The 17,767-nt window shown below is 39.9% G+C and overlaps 1 protein-coding gene across 1 annotated transcript; it reads right to left on the bottom strand.

Moving 5' to 3' along the window:
* Positions 1-43: 43 nt before the first annotated feature.
* ASAH1 (N-acylsphingosine amidohydrolase 1) lies at positions 44-16,134 on the bottom strand. The gene is made up of 14 exons (XM_030012447.2): positions 15,985-16,134; positions 10,838-10,884; positions 10,556-10,646; positions 9,242-9,328; positions 8,160-8,238; positions 7,177-7,251; positions 6,330-6,375; positions 4,753-4,897; positions 3,509-3,563; positions 3,226-3,307; positions 2,504-2,635; positions 2,153-2,276; positions 1,555-1,611; positions 44-881 (listed from the first exon to the last, which is right to left on the bottom strand). The coding sequence occupies exons 1-14, from the start codon at positions 16,060-16,062 to the stop codon at positions 792-794; spliced, it is 1,188 nt and encodes a 395-aa protein (XP_029868307.1). The 5' UTR covers positions 16,063-16,134; the 3' UTR covers positions 44-791.
* Positions 16,135-17,767: the final 1,633 nt, after the last annotated feature.

Here is a 17,767-nt window from a genome sequence, read left to right on the forward strand (position 1 = left end):
CTGAGGTATGAAATCAGTGCATGTGTACTTTGGTCAAAGAAAGTAGTTCTCAAGAATATTTATTGTATTAGTATTTTTTTTAAGACAACAGAAAAATCTGTGTTAAAAAAAATTTGTTAACAGGCCAAGAGTGAGCTTCAGCAAAAGATCCATAAATCAGTGAAAAGACATTTTTTGGCTCAGATCTCATTTTAGATATTTCCCCAAGACCTTGTTTCTGTGACTAGATATGACACTTGGTAAATTATTTTATAACAGGGCATCTTAGACATAACCTCATATTGGACCAGAACACTAGCAATTCATCTTAAGTGCTTAGGAAAGAATAACAGAACTGTACTGTCCCAGATGGCTGCCTTATACCCTATTCTTTTTCATGCTTGATAGGTGCCATTTTAACTTATGTGTGTTTTAGAAGTATTTTCATCTAAAAAACACCCAACCAAACAACAAGAAATAACAAACCCACGAACCAACAACAAACCAAACCAAGAATACTGTCAAGACTGAGGAGATCTAGAGCTAATTGCTGAACTCATTTGGCAGAAATGGCTGAAATCAAACCAGACATTCATTAGTATACATTTCTCGTCAGCAGAACTGCTGATCAGAAAGCAAGAAAGTCTGCTGTGAGATAGGGTCCTCCACTGTTAGAAGCTCATTGACATTTCTATATAGCCATTAGATTTCTGAAGAAAGGAGTTAGACTGAGGGATCTTTTTCCAGAAGTATTTCTTCTTGGAGGACCTCCAATTCAGACAAGCAGCTTCCAACATTGGAAAGGTACAGGACTACCAAGGACTACAGGGATCTGGGCATTCCCGCAGGTAAGTCTCTGTATGACCGTTATATACCTCCATCAGCGTTGTGCACACAGTCAGCTAATAGGCAGGTGGGAGAAAGAAGAAGGAGGAAGGGGAAAAAAAAAAAAAGCCTCATTACAGCAATTAGTGAAAAACTGTCTCTGATACTAGCTGAACATTTCAACTAAAATGAGCATGTATCTTATTTAGTCAGCAACATACAAGCATGAATAGCTTGTGTCTTCAGCCAAGAATGCTGCCTCCACTTAATATAGTAACTGAACTTTATAATTCAAAAACTCTTTTCAGCCCTTTAGTCTTTTTTTTTTTTTCCTAAACACCAAAAACCTCAAGTTCAGACTAAAACATCTTTTGTTGCAAGAACAATGTGCCTGTAGTATGCCTAAACCATGAGGTATCTTAACTTGTTTCATGCTGCTTATAAAGGCATGTATCACAGGTTAATTCAGGTTAGGAGGGTCCTTAAGATGCCTGTAGTGCAAATGCTGCCTCAAACCAGAGCCAGCTATGAGGAAAGGGCTCAGGCTACTCAGAGTTTTGAAGCTGCAGGGCCTTTGGAAGACAGCTATTCCAGCAATTACATTTTGCTTTTATGAAGTCATGTGGAATTTATTTTGTTTTTACGTGCATGTTTTCACCTAAAAAAAACCACTGTGACCTCCTCCTTAGATGTACAGTAGTTAGTGGTCTGCCCCCCACCCCAAACTTTCTGCAAAAATAGAAGCATTACCTTATTGAGGACAGGCTTTGTGGAGAGAACATCATAAATTGTTGGTAAGGAGATGTTCTGAAAGAAAATAAAGACATTGATGTTAAGGGACATTAACCTGTTAGTGTAAGTGCTGAGAACTGTAACTTTTTTACTGCTCAGATAATAAGATAAAGCTTTAAGAGTACATGATACCCATACATCTTGAGATCAGAAGAATATGGGTTGCAAAAACTTGAGCAGACCAGATCTCAGTACAGCATAGGACACTTAAGTGTGTTTGACACAGCAAGCGTTTGAATTTCACTGGTGATAAAACAGCCCAGGAAACACTGAAAATCTCTCTCAAAGTATCTCCAGATTATCCCCCTGCATATGCAGCCACAGAAAATGCTTGCAGGAAACCTACCTAGATGAAGAGAAAGCCTAAAACTAAAAACCATTTGTGTAAAGAGCCAGCTGGTACTTTATTACCCAGCAGCACAGACAAATTGTCACAAAACCGTTAGCCACTTCTGTCATTACAGCTGTGCTTGCAAATGCCCTGAATCCTCCTGGCTGCGTCAGATCAGTTTTGGAGTTTCGCAACAGCAAGATGAGGTATTCAGAGGATGTTTACCTCTTGCATTGTCTGGTTCAGGCATTTCATTGCAGGTGTTCTACGATTATCCAAGATTAGCGGAGGCTTCCAGCGATCGTAGTTTGTTTCTAACACGTACCACGTGCCTTTCTTGATATCAAGGCTGGAAAAGAGGTATATGTTTGTGTTTTGCTTCTCTAAGTATGTAGTTAAGTACATATATAGTGTATATATTATACACAGCTGGATTTTTTTTTTTAGGCTTGCTGTGGTATTTTTCAATGATGCTAAAGAATTGAGTTCTTGCACAACAGAAGTCACAAGAAACGTAGGGGACAATTATTGGTGGAACCTGTCCTCTTCTGGAAGGGTCAGGTCAAGCATACTCACTCCCAGATATCCAGACTAGCTGTCCTGGAACGAGTTATCACACACCCTTCTCCAGAATTTTTTCCACCCAGTATAAAGTAAGCTGGAGCCAGCAGTCTTGTTTTTGCCAGTTTGTCTTTTGCATCCTGGTAACTGCAGATAACAAAGTAGTGTAGGACTATTAAATGCTATAAATGGTTCAAGTACTGAAGAACGAATTTCACAAACCCAGGAGAAGTTTGGGTAAGTCACACCTTTATTCGCCTTTCACGCACATATGAGGAGATTGTATCACAATGAAGGAACACATTTAAGCAAAGCTCTTCCACTCATTTTGTACTTAAAGTATGGTTGTTGAGAGTTGCTCTTGGCACTTTTTCAGGAATAAAATGATGACATGCTGTGTTATAGTCCACCTAATTCATTTACTGCGTGAAAGCTTTGTTTCTGTTTACTTCCTGTAATATGCTACTGCCTGTTGGATGTGTTTTGATGCAGAATGCTGTTACACATTCAGATACCAATATGTTCATTAGAAAAAAAAAAAAAAAATCTGAGAAAACAATTTGAGGAGTTCTAAGGGACCATGTATGATGCCTCTCCCACACCAGAGTACCAGCAAAACCAGAACTAATGTTAAGACTTCTAGGAAGATATCTGTATCATTAGCTGCAGTACTCATGCTACTTGAAAGCAAAGCAGATTAAAGTAGTAGAATATTTAGAGGGGGAGGCGGGGAATACCTTGTAGCATTCTCTAATACTGTTCTTGTAAGAAAGCCCATCCACATACCATCTCTTCTACCAAGAAACCATTCGAAGATTCCTGCAAAATATCACTGGTTACAATGTTTTCAGAAGGTTCACTCATGCTATTCTAACTTTCACAGCCTTTAAAATGAACTGTGTTTTATCTTACTCATCCGGAATCTCTTCACCATTTGTGTGCCTGTTTATTAAGGTAACTGGTGTGCCCAAGGTCTGGAAAACTTGTACAGAAATAATGAAAGAAATGAGCATTACTCACCAACATAACCACCATCAAGACTGAAACGCTCATTCATTGTCAGCGTGAACAAGTCCTGAAAAGCATTAAACAAGTCAACCTTCATCCATCCCCAGCCCATTAATACCAGTAACAAACAAGAGGCAGCATTGCAATTCACATGCCAGTTGAACTTCTTGTTTGTTAGACTCTTCCCCTTTGAGTAATGGGCTGCAAGATCAAGCCCATGCAGAGAAGAACCTAATTTATCACTACTTGAATAAGTAGAAATGATAATTCATAGTTTTCTGACCTGGCATAGCAATCCAACAAACCATGCTTTTATGCTAAGCAAGTCAAGCCTATGGCCATTTTTCCTTGGTCCTTGTTGCATCACTGAATTACCAGTTTTCCTTCCCCTGCTGTGTGTAACGTTCTTCTCAGACCTCTGAATGCTATTCTAGTTTAAAGGCAAATTTTTAAGTCCCAGTGCTAAGTACACCCTGATATGGTATTGCTGTTCACATGAGCATGCAGCTGTACACAATTCAATCTGTGCTACTTGCAACACGCAATTCAGACTCAAGTCCCAGTCTTCTCCAACTAGCGTTTCTTTCAGAGGAAAGTGGAATTCAGCTAAACTGGATCATTTTCAGAATGGACGCTTCCCAATTTATTTGACCAGAAGACAAAAATAAATTGATACAATGCAGGGATTTATGTAAAAAACAGTCTACTATGAGAAGGACCACCTATAATAGAGGATAAAGGCAGAGTGTGTAGAAAAGGAGTTGTGGTAAGATGGAGACCCTGGTATGGCTCCGTACTGCTGTTTTTTAAGATGTAGATAAAACCTAGACTTCAGGTGTCTATTAAAAAAAAATAAATAATAAAATCTTGCAACATAGGACTCCTTTTCCAAGAAGGATTGGACAAAGAATTAAAACAGCACAAGTATGCCATTTCACCTCTGGGATCACAGCAGTATCTATTTGCTAGAAAGAAACTCCAACCACTTGAGCACTTTGTATTCACTCCTGTTCGTATTCAGAACTCAACGTTGTTTTTAAGAATTGTCCAAATATAAATATTTCATTTAGGCAATCTCGTTTTATAAGGAAGAGTGCAGCGTTGTTTTTTTACCTTCTTTTAAATAGCTATACTGTGTACCAGAACAATTAAGAGATCATTTATTAAAAAACATCCCAAGGCAGAGGATGAAAGCAGAAAAAAGGAAAGTATGAAGCATTATTAACAAATTGACAAGCCCCCCTCCCCATGCTTACTGGTTTGACTCCAGACACCATGCCTATGTATCCAGCAAAATTTGTAGACTTGAATACTGTTTTGTTGTTTCTCTGGAAGTCCAGGTTTACCACTAAAGGCTTCAGTTCCCGAGTTAAAGTCCAGGAATTATTTTTAACATCCCACCTGCAGAAGACAGTACAGCATTTGAAACTCCCCTCCCTCAGTAGCTTTTAAAACTTCCCTTCACAGCACACAGATTTCCTGTGTGTGATGCCTGTCCTCTGATCTTACTCGTGTCAGCCATCACCACTGCTCAGTAGTTACCTCAGCTGCACCAGCAGGAGACAACTAGGAACTCTAAATGGATAGGCAGTCAGTAAAAAGAACTGTTTTGTTCAAACCAAGAGCATATAAACTACTCAGTATTAAACAGCACCACCATTACAGCTGGTTTGTTTTGAACACACATAACTTTGTTCTATTTCTGCTGGCAAAGGGAGGCCTCTACGGGTACTGCCTGTGACACCAAACCTACTGTGTCCTGAAAGCATGTGTAGCTTGCTCTGCAGCAGAATGAGCCAGTTCCCTCAAGTTCTTACTTTTCAAAGGGAGAAAACAAACCACATACTACTGGATGTGCTCTGCACAAAGTCCCAAATCTAGTTTGTAAAATAAGCCAGAACAGTTTGTAGGCAAGAGGGTGCTAGAGAACACTTAGCAGACCATTAAATTCTCTGGAAATGATCCAGATTCCAGGAACAGCTTTCAAAATTGCCTTACTTTTCAGGGAGCATGTTCCCAGTATTTCTGACAAGTGGGAGAAGTTCAACACAAGCCAACCAAGGGACAGGTGGAGTCACTGTTGACAACATTTGATTTTTTTGATAGGCAGGTAAGAATTTTAATGAAGATGGACATTTAAATTCCATCGGGGCATTGAGAGTCATCTGGAAGAGTGACATTACAAAATATACTGGGATAATAAAAGCAAACACTGAACTACCTGATCACAAGGTATGAAATGAGAACTAAAAGAGAATCCAGTGCTGGGCAACAAACTATACAGTTTGTATCCAAATGAATGATAATGTTAGATAAGTGGAATACAAATCACTGGCTTCTAAGTAGAAATGATGAATGATGGGAAGTGCCAGTAGAGCACAGTACAGTAACTAGGGGGATAATTTGGAAAAAAAACCAACCACAAAAACAAGCCCCAATCCAATCCACATTTCACTGCATACACCAAAATTGATGCTTCTGTCCCATCACGTAAAGAAGATATACCACGCCTCAGAGATAAGGTTACATGGACTGTTCTTTGGATCGAGACAGTTTTAACTGGAGCTGAGAAAACGCTAAGTAACACTGAACACAACTGTTTCTCAAATTAATTCCCAACATGCTTGGAGTAGTTTGACATAAGATCAGCAGAACAATCCTTTTGTTTGTTTTAGCCTTTTTTCCACAACATGCAATGCAGAATTACTTGTCACAGTCTTAGCAATACCTGATTCATCATTTAGACTCAAAGAATGCACATAGTAATTCCAAGTTTAGCTAGCTTTTTCTTTGGGTTTTAAAAAAAATAAACAACACAAGTTTAGGTACTTACCCAAGAAAGAGTCCAAAATCCAAGTTTCTGGCATGGTACAGCTTCCCTACATAACAATCAATCAATCAATAAATAAATACATTTTTCTGAAGAAAGAGACATAAATTTCAGCTTAGAAAACCAGGAAATTAATAAGCAGGAAATATACCATTGTCTAGTTGCCCTTTTCATAAGTACAGAAAAATGGTGGGGGTTTTTGGATCAGAGAAGTGTTTCGCCATAATTGAAATCAAGTAATCTTGTTAACTAACTGCTGTTCATCTCAACCTCAGATGATTTCCACATTGTCTTAATGTGATGGTAATACCTGAGCTTTCTCTAAAAGTGAGACGTTTGTAAGCCCTCCGAGAATCCATCAGAAACTTCCTAAGCTGGAACAGGTGCAGACAAGGGCTGCAGAACTGAGTAAGAGAATGAGTCTCTTTTCTTAAAGCAGACTATCCATTTTTTCTAGCACCATACATATGTGATAGCTAGAAACTAGATGCAAAATGGATTGCACTAGAATCCCTCATGGCACTGAGAAAATATCACGTGTCTGGCTTGCGTTTCTTTCCCCTAGAAAAATGGCACCTATTAACAAAAACAAACAAACCAATAAAAACCCCACAAAAAAAACCCCAACAAAACGAAAACCAAACCATCTTTGAAAGTATTTTTTCCTTTTTTTTAACCTAAGACACCTGTGATCTCTTATTCCCTTCTCAAGGAATACCTTTTTATTATCATTGCTTTTAGTCCCTCCTACTAGACCTTCTTGCCTGCATTTCAGAAGGACTATGTACAATTGAGGTGGACCCTCTCCTACATAAGAGAAAACTATTAACACTATTCTGGGTTGCATTACCTGTTTTATCTTCCGCCACTATGGATGTACATACAGTAAAAATTTCATAGAAGATGTTAAAAATAACAATTTCCCCTATAACAAAAAGAAACAAAGTTCAATAGTTTGAAACTTCTTCCATGAACAGAAAAATATGGTTTGAAAAAAGCATACTGCAAAGTTCAGCATTCTATAATACTTCTCTTAAGAATTTCTGTTTAAATCTCATTTGATCTTTGAAATGACTGGTTCAGCAAAATCAAGAGCTTCCTGAAAGGCAAATAGAAGGATCACAATCCCTTGGCCTTCTGCCTTTCCATATAGAAAGCTAACAGTCATTGCTACTTCCTCCTCTGGAAACTTAAAAACCAGCTGTGAAATTCGCTGTAAAGAAGCAAGCTACTACATGTACCACTATTCCCATATAAGAGCTGCTGACTAGCACCAAGTGTACTGCTCCTGTATGAGCGAAGCAGTGGAAGCAGGTCTATGGACCTTCTCTGTCTCAATTCTGGAAGAATTCAGTGTCTACTTCTCACCTGGAATTGCATTCTTTTGCAGTAGGTGCAGAAGGAAGGCATGAGGATGTGGCAACGATCACAAGGGAAAGAAAGCACAGCATGAAACTGAGCCTTGCCTTCTTGGTATGTCAACAGAAGACATACAGCTGAATGGGAAATCAATGAGAATCAAGGATTCCCCCAAATTTTGGTGCACAGGAGCTGAGGCTCGCTCCAGTTCCCAAAACTCAGGAGCAAGAAGCTACAGCTCTACAGAGAAGTCCCAGCCTGATGAAAGGCTTATGTGATTTATTGCCATTCTCCTCTAAAATACTGTTTTCATTTAGTGTGAGATGCAATTTTTTGTTTTATCTACTTAATTAATAATTTATTTGTTAAAGTCACAGATGACTACAACTATACTGCAAATTGGTACATATACTAATTTTAAGCGAGTCTGGATTCCTAGTTTTCCACTACGTTAATAAAGTGTTAGAAACTTACCCAAAGGAATCCCAGAAGAATTTGCAATCCCTTGGAGTTCTTCATTGAAAGGATAAGGAAGCGTGGCAGTCAGACGAGCCTGAAAGGAAAAGTTTTGTACGTTGTTTGCGTAAATTAACGCTATTTTGTCACTTAAAACAAACCTCTCCCCAACAGGTACATCCTTCTCACAACTATTCAATTGAGTATTTAATTCCTTTGCAGCCTGTAGAACCTGAGGATGTTTGTAGAGTACTTGGAAGACAAGTACGTACTTAGGGAAAGTAAAAACTATTACTTATCAAAATATTCACGTGAGCAATGGAGATTAGCGCAGTATCTTAATTATTGTTAGCAGCAATAGACAGAACAGAATGAAGTAGGACTCTCATATGTTAGGAACTCAACTGGAACTGATCTTGACATCAGTGTTTAAGGGAATCCCTAACTTTCACACATTGGTATGACTACCTCTATATGTTACCTTTATGTCAACTCCACTCAGGCACACAGGGATACAAGTGAAGTGTGGCCAGCATGACTGACGGCTGCTGTAAATAAAGATGGGGGACAGATTTGACCTTATGCTGTCTCTAGTGCTACACTGTTTTCCCCTGCCCTGATTCTATGCCAAAGCCTATTTTAATCAGAACCAAATTATTTTTTTAAGATGAGGCCTGGTCAAAGTTGCCCCTGTAATGAGACATTTATTACAGTTTTCAAAACCTGATTTTATTCTACTGTTTAAAAGGAGTTGAACATGGCAAAGAGAATTTCAGTGAAGTGTTTTGCTACAGTGACTAAGTCAGTAGCATGTATGTCTAGCATGAGTAATCCAAATTTGAAAAGATCTTGGAAAAAATAAAGAGGAGGAAGAGCCACATGCACTTTAGGTTTGATGGTTTCAGAGTAATTCAGAGTAGGCGAAGCAGCAAAATTTCACCCAAAAGGTAAAATTCCCAAGTAACTCTTCAAAACAGCGTTTTTGTTCTGGAAGTGGAAGAATCATCACTTGTCAAGTTCTTAATTGCCAAATTTAGTAGCATTCTAATTCTGGTAGTCAGAGCATACAGTAATAAAATAATTAGGCTGAAAATACTTACTATTTTGTTATCCACTATGTCAACAACTTTGCCGCTGGGGAAGAAGGTATTTGCTATATCTTTAATATTCTGGACCACAGTCTTCAGCTAAAAAGAACAAGGGTTGTTATTGAATAGAAGATCTTGAGCATAAGAATTGCTAGAATACTAACAGAATTCCTCACATACTTTTCAAAAAAACATTTTGTTGAAAAAATATGTATTTAAAGAAAGTGCTGAATGTAGTGTTCTTGGTGCAAAAAACAGCCCCAATTCCCCATTAAAGAGTCTCTCTTCAAGCTTTATTCAAATAACTTTCTAGATTAGCTCCAACATGTCCCTCTACCAGAGAAAATGAATTACAAGAAAAAGGCATCCTCATCTTCTGCTCCTTTGATCGCATTTTAATACTCCACACTCTTCTGTCTTTAGAAACATTAATTAAAAGCTCTTTGCTTAAGCAGTGATGTTCTTGAAGCCAAAAAGACTCAATAAATTTCTTATAAAAGTACATGCTATCCATTTGCAACATGAATGGCCATAAATAGAGTTCCACTCTATGTGATCTAACTCCAAAGTACATGAGAGAGAAAACCTTTCAGAATTTAAGGTGCAACCTGAGGCTTCCAATGCCCACTAGCTTAAATGAGACTTTAAATATTACGGTGTAAGCAGAATTTGTCTGGCTTTCAGAGTTGAAAGGTCAAAGTCAGCAAGGATATAGCAAAAATCCCTGGCATTTTTTGAGAAATAAAACATTACTGAATTGAATTTACGGCAACCTTCAGAAGAATAGCTGCTCTAAGTAGTGTGAAATAGGCTTGAGTATTTATAAAATTATTTCTGCTGGGTAAACACCAGTGCTGCAACTAGCATCCCTGAAAAGGGCAGGAAGTTCTTCATTTCCCCCTTGCTATTTAATCATCTCATGCAATGTTTTGAGAGAAGCACGGATGTGCAGAGGGGAAGGGATGCTGCCTCAGTTTCACTTCAGTTTACTGAGTCTGGTCCTTTTGTGTACTCCTCCCCCTTCACTCTGTATTACTTCATGATTAAAGAGCTTTGATAAATGAAAGCCTGCTCTATGCCGCACGATTTTTTATTCCTCTGCATCCCAAACATCAGTGCCCCTATGCTTGATGCAGCTAGCTCAAGTGTTGAACAGAAAAAGTTTTACTCAAGCAATTATTGTAGTCTAAAATCATATTAAAAAGAGTAAGCTAGAAATATTATCCCTTTCACAGAATTTTAGCACAGGTATTCCTTTCCAAAAATAAAAGGCCACATGCTAGTTTTATACCTGCTGAGCTTCAAAGCAAGCTCTGCATTTCATACCTCTGTCTTTTTGTCATGCATCAAGTTATCCCATCTTTTGCTGGGAGGCAAATCAAGATTTATGACATATGTGGGTACATTCCCTTTGAACCTGAAAGATAAGTAACAGAGTTCAAATTTAAAGGCATCTTTGAACAAACAGTTGACAAAATAGGTGCTTCCCACCTGTAACTAGCATTTTCTAGGCCTGCAACAGGAAAAGTTACAAAAAACCCCCATTTTCAGACCTGCAAATCACTACTTTTCTGTAATTTCTTACACAAGTTGAATCAGATTACTTACGTTGGTCCTGAAGGAGGGTATGTTTTACTCCTGCACTCTTCTCCATACTGTAAAGACAGTGAAACATTACTATTTAGCTTTTACTTTTTGTTAAAACACTTTATTATTCTAGCAGACTTAGTTTTGAATTAAACCTTCAGGACTAGTCAGCTAATTCAATTCATGATGACTTGATAATAAATGAAGAGAAGGTCTTGGGATTTTGGAAAGGGTGCAGAGGAGAATACAAGTAGGGGACAAACAGCAACTTCCCTGTGCTGTCTGACAGACCTTCAGACAAGGCAAGTACAAGTTTATGATAAATATACAAACCCATTTTTACTCAGTGTGATTCAATGAGGAGCACTTCAAAAGCATACTCTTTAGACAAGTTCAGAAACCTTAAATCTCAGTATGGACCAGTTTGTTCCGTTCGTTCAATTCATAATGTCATTTTATAGCGTCATTCATAATTATGCTTAGCATTAAGCTTCATTGTATAGCTGGGGCAGAGAAAGCACACTGAACTTTGGACAAATTACTCAGCCGGAGGAATGAGCTATATGGCATGACTTTTTGTTTAGTGTGGAAAAGTGCCGCTGAACTGGTGCTAAATATTACGAGAGGCGCATTTCAGGAATATAACTAAAAACTAGTTACCTTCATTCCTGTAAGCATGGCTAGTTACAAATGAAAGTTTGAGAACTATATTTAGGCATACTCAAAATGAACGCAAGGGTGTTTTCCTATCAATTACATAAAGCATGCATATACATATAGAAACATATGCATATATATGCCACAATTATAATTGCAAGTTTTACCCAGTGAAATACAAGCAAATGCCTACTAGCCGCACTTGTGCTTCAAGCCAGTTGAGAGCAGACCAGATTTGGTCCCTGAGCTATCTGAGCAGATCAGTAAGCTCCTAAGAGCACAGTATGTCCCACTAGGGAACAGGAAAGGTACACATGCTACTCCAGGAGTCCATACAAAGGCTCCCAAAGCACAAGTGTTTGGGAGACAGAACAGAAACAAAAATATGTAAGGATCCTGCCACCACTTCTCCCCGTCCTCACCCTCAACTTCCAGTATTTATTTGGCTGTACTAATTAGATTACTTTACTAGTGTGTCCTTATAATGCATTCTGGCTCCAGTAAAAACTGAGACAGGATCTCTAGCAGCTACGTATCTGGGACAAACAAGCTAACTAATGTCCATGTTTTCTTTAGGCTAATCACATTATCTGCTTTTAATGCATTAATCTAGAAAACACAATGTCTTACACAATGCCACGGAGTTTAAACACTGGGATAACTTGTTACAACTGGAAAGAGGAACTTTAAAGTGGGATTAGTTTCTGTGTGTTATCATGTGTTTTCTTTTTGTATTGTTTCCAGTAGCTGGGAGAAAGCATGAGATGAATTTTGGTTTTCCTACACACGAGATGAAGGTATAGGACCAGTAGCTACGTGCTTCCTAGATTTCACTGCAGTGCAGTTACAGCCTTTGCATAGCTGGAACAAAAGGTCAAACACAAGAGGCCCATTTAATTTTCAAAATGAGGAAGGTTCTAAACAAGGAGGGGACGGGAGGATATCATATGACTAATTAGGCAACATAAGTCAGAGGCTTTGTGCAAAGCCAAGCAAATACTTAACAGAATTAATGCAATTGTCTTGTGAAATTTTCCACCCTGCAATACTAAAATCAATCAGAAAAAGTGACATTACATACACATCCTACTGCAATGGATGCACAGATTTGGACCTTGAGGAAATATCTGCTGTCAAAATATACTTCTTGACAGATAAAGCCCTTAACAAACAATTATCCGAAATGGATGAAAGTTCAGTTGATCTGTCAGTATAACCCATGTGTACACAGAGGAAACTGGTGATCACGCAAGCTGATTTCAGAGGATTTTAAGTGATGTTCCAGGTGCTAAATGTTATGTCACTCCTGATGCTCTCTCCTGAGATTTTAATCTTGTATTTGAAGCTATTTTTACCTTGCCAGCCCTTTGCAACCTAAGCCACAAAAGAGGTAGGGAAAGCGACAGTTAAAGGAAGAGTTAAGGGAGAGATACAGAGAAAACATTGTCTCCTTACATGTCAGTAATTTTAGACTTCTCACGTGTCCATGTATAAAGCAAGCTAAAGAAACCAATAATCCCCAGAACAACCCATATATCTTCTAAAACTGCTACCATTGATTGAGATATCTGAAGAAAGCCAAGATTATTAACAGTTTCTTTACGTAAACTATTATATGCTGGCACATAAGCCGTAATTTAAAAAGATGTCAAGACAACCAGAAAACTAGAAGTGGGGGTTTTTTGGGTTTTCTGGGGTTTTTTTTTTTTTGTTTTGTTTGTTTCATTTTTTATACACAATGTTCTAACGAGGAACAAAAAACAAATTGTTACCTTTTGCAATCGGCTAAAAGACTAACTGCAAACTTTTCTGACAAGCTAATAAGAAAAAAAGATACCTAAAGAATTTTCTTACAGCAACAGAAAAACCACCAGGCACTTTCTATCACCAGACTGAAATAAGCAGCTATTAAGTTACTGTTGTGGTCAGCGAGATCCTCCCCTCTGCAAAGGCTTGACACTGGAAGAGGAACAATAAATGCTGTCCGAGAGAAGCTGGAGCAGCCTTCCAGCACGAGAGGATCGCCTTGAGTTTCCAACATGACAAGCCAGTGGTGGTCTATTAGAAAAGGCCAGCAAAAGCTAGCTCCAAACAGGAGGTCATCACTATAAATTTGCTTTTCAAACATGCATTGAACCCCCTAGGAGGAATGCAGCTATTCTTGAATGATCAAATGCTCTCTTTTTTTTCTTTCATTTTTTTTTTTTTTTCCAAATTGCCTGTTAATAGTAGGTTGCATATTTTGATTATCCAACATACTGCTGACTTTCAAATTTGCATGGATGTAATGATACGAAAACAGATGCACAGCAGCATAGGATCAAAACACTAAAAGAAAAAGAACACAGTGGAGGAGCAAGAGAACATGGTATGGGGAAAGATGGAAATAATAAGAAAAATGGAAGTAGCACAGAACATATTATGACTGGTTGCAAGAAAAAAGAGTAGAGCAGAACAGGAACCAAATAGTTAGCAAACTGTCAAAATTAATTGCTACCTGGAAAAAAAACACAAAGTAATAGTTATTATTCACTGCAATAAAGAAAATTAATGCATGGTTTAATGACTGCTGAGTAAATATTTTAAAACCTAGCCTGATTTCATTAATATGAAATAGGCTGAATGTAGCTTGTCCAGTCTAAAGAATGCCAGCACTTTCTTTATCACCCTCAAAAACATTTTTGAGGTGGACCATCTCTGGCATCCTTCCTTAATATTCAGCATTTCTCATCTTCATATTTAAAAATAAATATAAATGACCTCTTGAGCTATGAAATACAATTCCATAGTTTAAGGACATGGCATTCAATCTCTTTCAGACAAAGTAATCTGTTATATTCAGCATCTTCTGGTCTATGAACTCTGCGGTGTGACACATTTTTCTCTCTGCTCCTCTTCCCTTATGGGACAATGCCAGTGCAGCACTCTGTCATGCTGCAGCAGTCCCAACGCTGTCCACCTTTCTGAACATGAAAGTTAGAAGTAGTCTTGCAGCCCGGAAGAAAGGGGGACCAAGCCAATTTAAATAGCAGTTTGGACAAAAAGTTCAGTATGGTTGACAGGGCCTAACCTAACGCTAAAGGGACTGACACTCTGCACCACTGAGATGTAATTCATGGCATTTAGCTTCCATGTTCTTTGTTAACGAAAAGAAAAGAACCCAACCAGCTGTACGTAGGAAGACAACAATCATCCTTCATTCTTCAGCAAATGATGCGTCCCAGCATCTCAACCGAAAATCAAATATCCAAGCCTGATATCTGGCTGCACAGCAGCACAACCTGCAACCTGGACACCCAGTGGATATTGTGAAAGTGTGAAGACATACCAAGTGCGACCAAATGCAAACCCAAGCTCTAATGATAGGCTTTGCTGATAGCTGGCACTTTCTCCCCCACTCCACACCCCAGGAAGCTTTTGGCTAAAATTCTGAAGGTGTTTTAAGCTGGAGCTGGCTTATAGTATTGGGAAGCTGCTCTTGCGAGGGGGAGGATGGGACTGGGTGCACAGAGGAGGGCCTAATTCTGTGTGTAGTGTGGACACTAAGGGAACATGGGTCATCCAGATGTCCACAGTCCTCCAAAGTCTTTCTTGCAGTTCTCCCCTCTCCCAAACCCCATGCTAATTTTCCTGAGATCAATATAATTTGCTAGGAAAAGTCGTACAGAAAACACAAAAGAATATAGGAAGTAGTATGTTCCCCAAATATTTAAAAATATATTGCAAAAGAATATTTTGAAATCCACAGATATTTAAAAAACTGTCCTCTTCACAGAGGGTGAGGAGATTCTGAAACTGAAGAGATGAAAGAGTGCTTCGCTGCTTCAGGAATAAAAAATACACCAGGAAGCAAGAACTGCTGTTTACATGCCCAGGAGATGGAAGCCAGCCTGTTCCAAATAACACCACCCCCCACCCCCCGACTTCACAATTCCACCAAAAGTTACATACTTCCCCTATTCCGTTAAAAAAACCCAGAAAACAACCAAACAAAAAATGACACACCAAGCCCACCTGCTCTACACTTCTCCCCTTGGGTGAAGCTATAGCAAATACACTGAGCAGATTCAAAAGCTTATGTACTTTTAGCAAGACCTTCTTAACTCTCCTTTTGAAAATCACTGCTTCGGTGCTAACATTACAATATTTACACTATAGACGTATACGAAATCGAACGCGGGAATGAGCAAGGACTTGTAAAACACACCCGATAAACACCAAGACTCGAAACCGCAGCCACGGCCGCGCCGGTTGCCAGAGGAGCCATTTAGAAGTTACGAAGTCCGTGAGGGCAGCGAGACGCTACCTTAAAATTCACCGGCGTGAATTTAAAGGCACGCTTGTCCTCCCGCGTGGGGAAGAGCGGCAGCGGCCAGCTCCCCTCACACCCACCCGTCCCGCCAACCCCTCGGGCGGGGCCGGCCGCATCCCACCCCTCCACCTTCTCCGCAGAGGGCCGGGGGGCGATCCCACCCGCCCCGTCCCCTTCCCCCTCAGGTCGCCAGGCTCACCGGGTCCGGCGCCCAAACGAGCTGCGCCACGATGAGCAAAGCGGCGGGCGACAACAGCTCCCGGCCCCAGCCCGCCATCCTCCTTCCCGGCTCGGCGAGGCCCTTCCCGGTGTGGCGGCCCACATGACACCGCCCCGCCCCGCCTGTCAGAGGAGGGAGGCGGCGGGCGGCGGCGGTAGGGCCGGGGCGGCGGCGGCAGGGCCCTGCCGCCGCCGCCCCGGCCCTACCGCCGCCGCCCCCCCCCCCGAGCCCTACCACCGCCGCCCAGGCCCTCCTTTTTTATTTTTAATAAAGCGGAGGAATTGATTTTCAGTCATTCTTCCAAAAGAGGGAAGTTCCGCACGAGAAAACCTGAAATAAAATCGCCTCCGGTAGGCGACGCGAAGAGCAGACCCGTGGCACCGGTTTTCACTTTGTACGTGTTGTGATTTTGAATTGTGCTGTGTCCTTGGGAGATTTTTAGGCAGGTGTTGCAGTAATGAGAGATGCAAGGCAGGTGCCTTCTTTGGGAAGAAGCAGTTTCCTCCATCTTGCCTGCTTAAGAGAGGGCAGGGAATGGGCAACTGGAGAGCCAGTCTAATGAGAAATACTGAGTATGAGGTGCACCGGTCTACGCACGTTGCCTATTATTTATTCGCTACAATACGTAAATGGTATATTTGCTGTAATTATCAAGTACAAGCCAGCAGCAGAATACGGTGCAGGCTCCAAATAGCTTTCAATAAAAACATATAATTTTAGTGTAAGCAAATGAACCTATAACGAGTGTATATGTTAGCAACAGTTGTTGGAAGTACCACAAATAAATATTAACCACCTAGGATGCTTGTGTTTTAGCTTGTGTCTTGTGCTTTATGCAGTGCCCAAGACCTGTCACGTGTTTTTAGGCACACAGAAACGAAGCAACACAGTTTTTAATATCATGACTTCATTAGCTGTGCAATTAACTCTCTTATAAAACAAACCAGGGCTGGCAAGAAAAAGAAGGGAAGTCCTTGGCAGACGGTTGAATGGAAAGCTATGTGGCATTGCAGAAATTAAACAGGAAAGGATAAAAGAAACGCACTGTAAGGTGTGAAAGCCTTGGGCAAAGGGAGGGCGTGCAGCAATATGTAGGAAGGAATCGGCTCAGAACGTAAGCTTGAAATTGCACAAAGCTTTAGAGACCAAGGCAGAAAAGCGTTAAGCTCTTGTGGAAGAAGATACAGGACCAATCAGGGGATTTAGGAAATCATGAAAATTACAGCGTTAACATTTCAGATTTTCATGGGAGCATCTTTCACAAACAGGAAATGAGGCAGTTTCTATAGGGCCCAGGCAGGTTTTTTTTTTGTTGTTGAAAACAAATACCTGTAAGACAGTAATTCTGTATTTACTTGCAGGTATCTGAATATAGTTATGGTCTACAGTAAGAAATAGTCAGATTAAGTTGGTCCTGTTACTTTCTAAACATCTGCAGCCCTTTTTGCTCAGCTGTTATTTCTGGAGCAGACAGCTTTTAGGAGCTTTACTACCTTTATCTAGATGCTTTACTATCTTTAGGACATTTTTAACAGTAGAAAATAAATGATGACTTTGGAAAATGAAGAACTCTTTCTGAATGCTCTGAAGACAAAATTATGCCATTGCTACATTACACATTCACAATTCACTTTTTTGAAGCCTCTTTGTACTTCTGGTTTAGTTCTTTAACCAGTACCCATGTTTCTCTGACTATGGCTATTCTGCTGCATTCCCATCAGAATGCCTTGGCTCCAGGGTCCACACCAGTACTTCAGGTCCT

Source organism: Aquila chrysaetos, chromosome 1, assembly GCF_900496995.4.
Source record: "Aquila chrysaetos chrysaetos chromosome 1, bAquChr1.4, whole genome shotgun sequence".
Lineage (NCBI taxonomy): Eukaryota > Metazoa > Chordata > Aves > Accipitriformes > Accipitridae > Aquila > Aquila chrysaetos.

Excerpts from the sequence above, each read along its gene's own strand:
- ASAH1 (XM_030012447.2), bottom strand. The coding sequence starts at position 16,062 with ATGGCGGGCTGGGGCCGGGAGCTGTTGTCGCCCGCCGCTTTGCTCATC. Across the intron at positions 10,885-15,984 it reads TCGTTTGGGCGCCGGACCCG|TATGGAGAAGAGTGCAGGAG; the intron begins GTGAGCCTGGCG and ends CTGTCTTTACAG. Across the intron at positions 1,612-2,152 it reads TGAACCAGACAATGCAAGAG|AACATCTCCTTACCAACAAT; the intron begins GTAAACATCCTC and ends ATTTTCTTTCAG.